The sequence below is a fragment of the Atta colombica genome, unplaced genomic scaffold, assembly GCF_001594045.1.
Source record: "Atta colombica isolate Treedump-2 unplaced genomic scaffold, Acol1.0 scaffold233, whole genome shotgun sequence".
In the NCBI taxonomy this organism is placed as follows: Eukaryota; Metazoa; Arthropoda; class Insecta; order Hymenoptera; family Formicidae; genus Atta; species Atta colombica.
In genome coordinates this window covers 126912-135394 of record NW_017259331.1, presented here as the reverse complement: position 1 = coordinate 135394, position 8483 = coordinate 126912, and the positions used below count along the sequence as shown (strand labels likewise).

The 8483-nt window shown below is 32.4% G+C and overlaps 3 protein-coding genes across 5 annotated transcripts in view; 1 reads left to right on the top strand and 2 right to left on the bottom strand.

Moving 5' to 3' along the window:
• The window catches only part of LOC108688475 (WASH complex subunit FAM21), a 36952-nt gene extending 35159 nt beyond the window's left edge, over positions 1-1793 (bottom strand). Inside the window, exon 1 of one of the 2 annotated variants that reach the window (XM_018194747.1) lies at positions 1765-1793. Coding sequence is in view for 1 of the 2 variants with exons in the window: in XM_018194746.1 (XP_018050235.1) it covers positions 662-664 (3 nt within the window). In the remaining variant the exon portion in view is untranslated. Of the gene's footprint in view, positions 1-661; positions 686-1764 lie in introns of those variants that run through there. The other variant, XM_018194746.1, reaches the window with a different exon arrangement.
• Positions 1794-1864: 71 nt separating this feature from the next.
• LOC108688478 (RING1 and YY1-binding protein) lies at positions 1865-4880 on the top strand. 2 transcript variants are annotated; one of them, XM_018194749.1, is made up of 3 exons: positions 1865-2795; positions 3205-3670; positions 4235-4880. In XM_018194749.1, exons 2-3 carry the CDS (start codon positions 3494-3496, stop codon positions 4562-4564), a joined length of 507 nt encoding a protein of 168 aa, XP_018050238.1. In that variant the 5' UTR covers positions 1865-2795; positions 3205-3493; the 3' UTR covers positions 4565-4880. The 2 variants fall into 2 exon arrangements, with proteins under 2 accessions (XP_018050238.1, XP_018050240.1); XM_018194751.1 differs by having other exon boundaries at positions 1865-2808.
• A 1949-nt stretch (positions 4881-6829) lies between these two features.
• Positions 6830-8483, bottom strand: part of LOC108688479 (periodic tryptophan protein 1 homolog) — a 2845-nt gene continuing 1191 nt past the window's right edge. The window contains exons 5-11 of the mRNA XM_018194752.1: positions 8395-8483; positions 8108-8282; positions 7882-8040; positions 7700-7808; positions 7544-7634; positions 7242-7475; positions 6830-7167 (exon numbers count right to left, since the gene is read on the bottom strand). The exon at positions 8395-8483 is cut by the window's right edge and continues 11 nt beyond it. Coding sequence (XP_018050241.1) covers positions 6998-7167; positions 7242-7475; positions 7544-7634; positions 7700-7808; positions 7882-8040; positions 8108-8282; positions 8395-8483 — 1027 coding nt within the window. The 3' untranslated portion in view covers positions 6830-6997. The remainder of the gene's footprint in view (positions 7168-7241; positions 7476-7543; positions 7635-7699; positions 7809-7881; positions 8041-8107; positions 8283-8394) is intronic.

Below are 8483 nucleotides of genomic sequence, written 5' to 3'. Positions count from 1 at the left end.
TTAATATATATATATATATATATATGTGTTATGAAATCAGTCACAATATAGTAGATCAATTAGCATATTAAAAAAGTTGCTTTATATAAAGTATTTTATTTTGCAGTGGAACAATATAATCAACTTTGAAAATGAAATAATACATGCTCTCTAATTTCTTTAAGGGAAGTAAAATGAAATTCCAAAGAAAGATAATTCAGTTAGTTGAAAAAAAAGTTTAATTCATTCTTCAGAGTGAGATTCACTCTAAAAGTTTTAGAGAGTGTATATATTCTAATAAATAATATAAGTATGTATTATTATTGAATTTTTAATCGTTTAAAATGTTTATTATACATTTACATTCAACTCTGCTAATTTTACATGCAGCAGCTTTTAGTAATAATCTAATATGTAATAAAGTGATGAATTTGCTATTAAACATATTGTCAACAAATACACGTATACAGTTTCGAAGGATAAACAGCAATTAATCTTTACTGATGTTAAATTCAAAATTGGATTAGAAAAAAATTTTCAACAAGAAAAGCTTTAACGAAAATCACAACTGTGCGATCGGACTGACTACAACTATGCAACTTGAATGTAGCTTCGAAAGAAAGTCGGTTTATTACGTCCCATTATTGACACTTGCTAACCTAAGTGCAAATATCTCGCTCACCATATCGAGCAGCTCGTGACGACGGAGAATGATGAGAAACTTTCTTCTCGCGATTACATTTAAACGGATCGACAGATCGTAACCTGACTCTTTATCATAAAAATGTAACGAGGGCAAGAGAAAAAATATGTAGTAAAATGCGCGCCGAGATGCACTCTGTATGCGAATTATCGGTGTAATGCAGTGTAATCTGTAATACGAGCGTGAGTCGAGCGAGCGCTTCAACTCGGTTTTTTGCAGCTGCACTTTCTGCACTCAAAAATGAAATAGGTACATGTTAGAGAAACAATTGCACGTTAGAGAAAAAGAGATAAAACGAGAGGGGATAGAAAAAATACAGAAAGTTCAGTTACAAAAAACATTCTTCTGTTAAATCGACGCCAGGGACGAACAATTATCTCAAATATCTCGAGTGCAAATATGTAAACACGAATATCGAGGAGAGAAAGTAAAATGCGTAAAAAGAAGAAAAAGCTAAAATATAAAAATGTCTAAACTAATATACTAAACTAATACACTAAAAGGACATTTTTGAAAACACAAGCGGCAATTTAAAAAAATGATATTTAAAAAATGATGTATAAATTTATAATATATAACTATATTTTAACACATAATATTTTTAGTAACCTCAATATAAAAAATTATAAATACTTTTTTAAAAATTATAATATAAAATTATAACACATGTCTAATCATAATCTCATTTTTTGCTTTTGATTAATTGAATAATGATAAAATTATAAATTTTATTTATAATTACGGGAAAAAATGTTATATATATGGACATATTTATATAATAATATATAATTATATACGAAATATGTCAATTTTAAATATAATTATAATTATATTTTCAACACTGGCAGTGAATTTTGAAACATAATTTGTGTATAAAAAAAGGCCAACATTCATAATAAATTCTTATAATTATATATTTAAGACCATCTTAATTTAAGTACAATCTTAATTGATGTCAAAATTTAATATTACCAAGCCATATTAATCTAAAAATTAAAACATTACTTCAGACGATCTTATAATAAGAAATGACCAAAGAAAAGACAAGAGAAACGTCAATTATTCATTAAATAATTACACACCTGCGCATGTCATAAGTCATAAGGGATTTTTTTGGGAGATCAGAAGGGAGAGAAATTTTGTTTCGCGTTCCGGAACGTCAACGACGTAACTGGAACGAGCGGAAGCGGATCATCGTGAACGGAGCAGCCGCACGTACTCGCTGTCGGATTGTTTGTCAATATCCTCTCCTCCTCCTCCACCACCTCCACCTCCGACGCTGCTTATCCTCCCGCGTTTCAAGGTACGTGCCTCATCATTTGCCAGAACGATCATTGACGAGCACATTCGTTATACTGGCATGACGGACGATCGACAGCATATTCGGTAGTGGAAAGTAGCGGAGAGATCATCGCCACCACTACCATCATCACCTCAGCCTCCTCCTCCTCTTGACTCGCCCTTCACACGCGACGCGTGTGACGTCCCTCCCCTCCCCTCTCCCCTCCCCCTCAGCCGCCGCTGTCAGCTCCGTCGCAGCCGTCGCTGACGATACCAGGACACTGGAATGCGTGAACACGGTGAATCAGCGGACACTCGCGGTAGAACACGCGTGTAACGGTCGGTATTGACACGACACGACGCGCGCGCGAGCGCACGTGCGTGCATACGTATACACGCGCGCGACGATGCATCGACGAGCTCCATCCCCCTCGTCGTTGGCAGGATGCGCCGATCCGTGACCTCATCACCGGCGGGACTCCGGACTTGACGTGTATAAACGGCTCCGGGACGTCACGTCGTGGCTTCGAGCGAGAAAACAGAAGAAGTTCCGGGAGAAACTCCTGTGAACGTCTTCGTTGTAATTAAACTGGATTCTGCGAATACGATATCCGTCTTAAAACGGAACGCAGAGAGTATCTCTTTGATTGAGAAAAATACAAACAAAACATACAAGAACTGTAGATGCATCGCTTGATAGAAGAGTGACGTTGAATCGAGTACAATTTTATTACATTGAAAAAGGACAGAGGAACACTCCTACTGGATTGAACGTGTGGCAAAAAGAATCTCCAGTGTCTATCAGCGTGAACGAATTCATTATCTGTGAACAGTAAGTGTAAAATGTGAGTTAACTTTGGAGTAGATGAGAGGTCAATTCTATATTGATAAATAGAACCAATAGCATATTGGTTGTTTCAGTTGATACCTATTCAAAATACTAATTCAAAACTTTGCTCATGTGATGATTATAATTAATTTGGTATTAATTTGATACTTAGTTTTATTTTCCTAATCACAAATTAAATAGATTGAAGAATAATTCATTTATTAATTATTTTTTTCAAAGTACCCTGTTTTATTGAATACCAATTTAAATAGATGCAAAATGTATTGATAGACTCGTGATTCTGTAAATAATAATATTTTATTGAGAGTTTTGTTATACAGAAATATCGCTGTTTCATAATATTTTTATATGTATTTAAATGTATTAAATTAAGACTATTTTTCTGTTACAGATTCATTGGAAGAAAATGTGTAATGTCAGAGTGATACAATATAGAGACATAGGTGGTCAATACAGAGCGATTATTTATAATAGACTATTATGTATCTCGCTTAGTTGATGTACGGAACTTTGCCTTAGACATTTGTCTAGCGCTTTTATTGCATATCCTTAGTTACGCTCTATTGGAAAATATCCGGTGTTCACAAAACTGCTAAATTTAATGAGGCCGAAGGTGCCTCAAAAGAGGGGAAACTTTCTTTTGAGAAGGTACAGCGTTCTACGATTGACTTCAACAAACAATGAACCATTCGGGAAGCGGAAAACGTCAGGCGAAGGTTTTGGAAGAAAATTATTGGGACTGCAGTGTCTGCACTTATAGGAATACAGCGGAAGCATTTAAGTGCCTCATGTGTGACGTCCGCAAAGGAACCTCTACGCGGAAACCCCGCATAAACCCTCAATTGGTAGCTCAACAGGTCAGTCTAATTATCTTGCAATATATATACCTGTGAACAATAATTCACTCCTTTATTCTAGTAAAGCAAGTTCTAAAGATACCTATCCTATTCTACTAAAAGAATCATATATGTAAGAGTCATGTACATATTTGTTTTATGATATTCTTGTTTAATATTTGATTCTTGTTATTTAATATTTGATGACAAGAAGGATGCTCACGAGTGTTGTAAACATAAGAAGAATTAGCACTTTCAGTATACAGATTATTGTAACTAAAATAGAGTAGGCACCTTCAAGATTAGCTTTACTATTATAGATCCGGGGGATGACGAATTGTCCACGAGTTTATATCATTTACTGGCTGTATTTTTGTGAGTACTGAAAATCTACAGTTCATGTATATTTATATTATAAATTTTTAGTACTCGCAATAATGGAGAACATAGCCTATATAACTTACATACAGAGGAACAAGCCTTTTTTATTTGAAAATGCAACTATTCGTTTTCAAATTATTTTTCACGTTATTATTTCGATATTAGAGTTAACACATAATCAATATGATATTATATCATATCCAGGTTGCGCAGCAACAATATGTACCACTTCTGAAACCAGGTAAGAAAGAAGGAAGTGGCGGTGGTAGCACGACCAGCGGCGTCAAAGAAAAGGAACGCAAACTGGACAAGCTGAGGCGCAAAAACAGGCATCCGCCGCGTCTGAAAAATATTGACCGTAGCACCGCGCAATCGAACGAGGTAACGGTCAATAATGTTACCGTCACTATCACGGAGTATAAGCCCAAGGTGAAAAAGGGCTCGGATCAGTCGAGCAATGCGAGCTCCGAAGGCGGGAGTCAGCACGATTCGAATCAGGACTCGAGAAGTCTCGATGTAGGAACCGACGCCTAGTTTAATGCTAATGTTACATATGTGTGTATGAATTATTCTAATTAATATATTGTACGTATATGTCAACCTTTATGGTCAACTGTACATCCTCTAGACAAAAGCGATCATTATTGACAGTCGCTTTTCTCTCGTTTATGCGTCTATGCGTCGCAAATTGTATGACAAATCTAACGAGGTCATTTTGTGCAGGGTTGGTAAAAAACATGTTTTAAACAGTTTAATTGAGGTTTTTAATATGTTTTAAATGTTTTTTATAGTACTGTTTAAAGTATATTTGAAGTATTAAAAACATAGAAGAAACACAATATGTTCTATTCTTAAAAAAAAAAAAAAAAAACATTAATCTTTACCAACTTTGATTTTGTGTTCTCAGCAGAGATATTATTGAACATGATTCGTATATCATTCAAGGGAAGAAGAATAGGAATATATGTACATTGTATATCACTGTTTTACTCGTTGCACAAAATGTTGAATAATTTGAATCGCTTCTCTATGCATTTTGTGCGAAAAAAAAATGTACTTAAAAGACCGCTTACATTACAGACATTTTTTTATTCTATAATATTTGATTTTGTTTGAAATGTCTATCGGCATGACATTCCACGCTAGATTTAAATATAAAACAAATAGAAGGAAGAAAATTGTAAATATCAGTGAAATGGAATTTTAAGAAATATTGTTAATATAATTATATCCTCGATTTTTATTGAATTTACGAGACCACTGCCAGAAAGCGCGTCGTAAATCGTAATGCGGTTCGGAATTTGTTAACAAGACTAATCAGTATGACTGGCACTGGTACATATGTACATCTTATTCCATTCTAGTTCGTCATTGAATTGAGATGAATTTTCTTGAAATACAAAATACTTAAATAATGAAAATTATATTTTATTGATCTCCATGATTCGCTAGTTTATTCTGCACTTTTATTAAAGCACAGTTAAATTCATCAATTCAATAATTAGATCGAAAAACGTTTAATCACAATTGTATGTACAGATCGAACATTAATTTTCAAATATGTAATATACATGTACTTCACGTATTGAATATTCATACAATACTCTCTGATAAAAAAAGGAAGATAACATTTCATTTTTAGCAAATAAACGAGTTAAGATTATAGAATAAAATCACGTAACATTTTGTTTCAAAACGCAAAAGAATCGTTGAATTTCATTAGTTTTATCATATTTGTAACTGCCCAACAAAATTTCATAACAGCAAACATTTGTTGTATTTATTCAAAATTAAATCGTAGTTGCAAGGACCACAACAGTTCCTTAAGTAAACGGGTAAAGTGGAAAAGAAAGGATTTCTAACACAGCAACATTGTTAATATTATGCCCAATAATTATACACTATCGAAATAATTGTAATACAATTCTGCATTAAAAATGAAAGTAAACATAAGAATCTATCAGTATATATAATATAATCAGAGTAAGTAAAAAAATTAATAGATAAATCAAGGATTGTATACTTGAGGAACGAATAACATTGCCAATTATTTGGTAATATTAACTTGTAAAAATAATCCTCACGACTGCCCTTCCCCCTCAGACTTACTTTTTCGATAGTATCGATATCTTGAATCTATCTGAATTCTTCAAACGAATCGTTACGTAAAACCAGCTGTAGCTTTTACAGACAGATTTTTAATCGACAGGTAATTAAATCACCATTTTTACAAAAATAGTCGCACGCAAATGATATTTTTACAACTTTGTGAAACCATATAAGTTATACAAATTCTTTCTGTCATACATGTTCTTTTTATCTTATATATGTAACCTGCTTATTTTTATATAGCATAAATCTATCTGCATTTTAATAGAATACAAAGATTCCGAATGGTCAGCGTGTTTTCGAGTCTGTACAAAATTTTTGAATTTTTTTTAATTAACATTTCTAAGTGCAATATGTAATCTCTTATTCATGGAGAGATTAATTAATTACAATGGCTATTACAAATTTATAGCATGGCACTGCGAATCAGGGGAATCCGCTTTTAAAAGCATTTTTTTTTTTTTAATGAAACAATGTCTTCAAAATATTACATTGATTATTCGTATCATATATGTGAAAATTCGGAAAATACTTGAATAAAATACTGTATTCTTATTTTCAATAAAAAAAATTACATGATGTAAAATTCTTGAAAAATAAATGGGGTTAAAATTAAACTGTTAACAGGGAAACAATAAATCATGTTTTAAGAAACAAAAAGGAAAGGAGTTTTAATAAGCCTACCAAATATGTATATAGATACATTTATTCTCTTATCGAACAGTTTTTGTTAATACAGATTAATTATCTGTATAAAAAACAAACGCGTAATAAAAGTCGTTTATTTACAATTTCTATGAAATTTTATTCGTTTAAATGTTTTAAAATATAATTAAGATTTTATAATCAATTTTGATACTAATATGTATTCTTTTCTTTTTTTATCTCTTTTTTTATTTCTTTTATGCTTGACGATTCCTGATTTTCAATTTCCATATTTTCCATATCTTCGGTGACATCCATTGTCTCTTCTTGCCGAGATTCTGCCAAAGTTTTCGATGCAACGCGTTTTATAAATCTCTCTCGCACTATTAATCAGAGTAAAAAAGTTTAACACAATGACATAATGACTTAATCTATATTAAAAATTACTTATACATACCTGTAGGTATCTCCATAAGATCCAACACTTTAAAATTGTGCTCCTTATTATCTCCGCCAACAGTGAATACAAATCCATTATCTGGATTCGCTGCAAGGCACTGTATAGCGCCCAAATTACTCGTCTGTTCCCATATAAGAATAGGAGATTCTTGATCTATATCCCATGTTTTTATTACACCATCATTCGAACAAGAGACTAACAGACCTTGACATGATGTACTAAGAGAAAGACCTGGAAAAAAAATAAAAAAAATGAAATTTATGAATTATAATATAAAACAAGTTAAATAAGAGATTTACCTGTGACTTCTTTTTCATGGGCCTTAAATTGCCATAATGGTTTGTGTTTTCGTACATCAAAGTATTCTATATAACCATTATCTGTGCTAACCTGCAAAGAAATTCAATTACAAATATAACGGAAAGCACAAAATTTCAGATACATGTAAAACGTACAATACAATAATTTGGATCATGATGATTCCATAAGACTCTTTCCACTTCTCCCAACGCCTCCCATTGTATAACAGATACTTCGTTCATGCAATCGTATAGTTTTATTAATCTGAAAAAATATTAAAGTAGATATCTATGTAATACAAATGTTCATCAGTTCATCAATAGGATAATCTACATACCCATCAGCGCATCCTATCAATAACTGATGAGTTTCTTGTGGATGCCATTTTAGCGTTTGCACTTTTTCGTTGAAGGGACCTAGTTTATTGACAGGTTTACCATTTTCCAAGTCCCATAATAAGACTGTCTGATCGGCCGAACCGCTAGCAAGAACATGTCTGTAAAATGTAGTAATAACAAAATTAGCTATTACATTGATATTTTTTTGTGAAATTGATAACTGACGTATAATTATGATTCCACGACACGTCTAGAACTGCATCTCTGTGACCAATGCGTTTTTGTTTCTTCATTTTATTTGGTTTACGACCTAATTTGTAGGCTGGTTCTAAGCAGTCTATCAAGTCCAAGTCCCATACTTCAATTATGGGTGTCATACTACCAATAGCACATAAATTGCCTAAAAGCATAAACATAAATCTTTAATTACATCACAATCTTTTATTACATAAAAAAATAATATAATTTATATTTCCTATAAGAATTTCTAATGTAATTAAAGTACTACTCACTTGGTTTTGAAGTGGTAGGATCGTAGTTAAGCCACTCTATGCACAATGGAAATGAAGGTAGTAATATATCATGATGACAATAAAAGGAT

What these genes read in the sequence shown, in the direction of transcription:
- LOC108688478 (XM_018194749.1), top strand. Translation starts at nt 3,494, where the DNA reads ATGAACCATTCGGGAAGCGGAAAACGTCAGGCGAAGGTTTTGGAAGAA. An exon ending in CTCAATTGGTAGCTCAACAG is followed by an intron (nt 3,671 to 4,234) that starts GTCAGTCTAATT and finishes TATCATATCCAG; the next exon opens with GTTGCGCAGCAACAATATGT.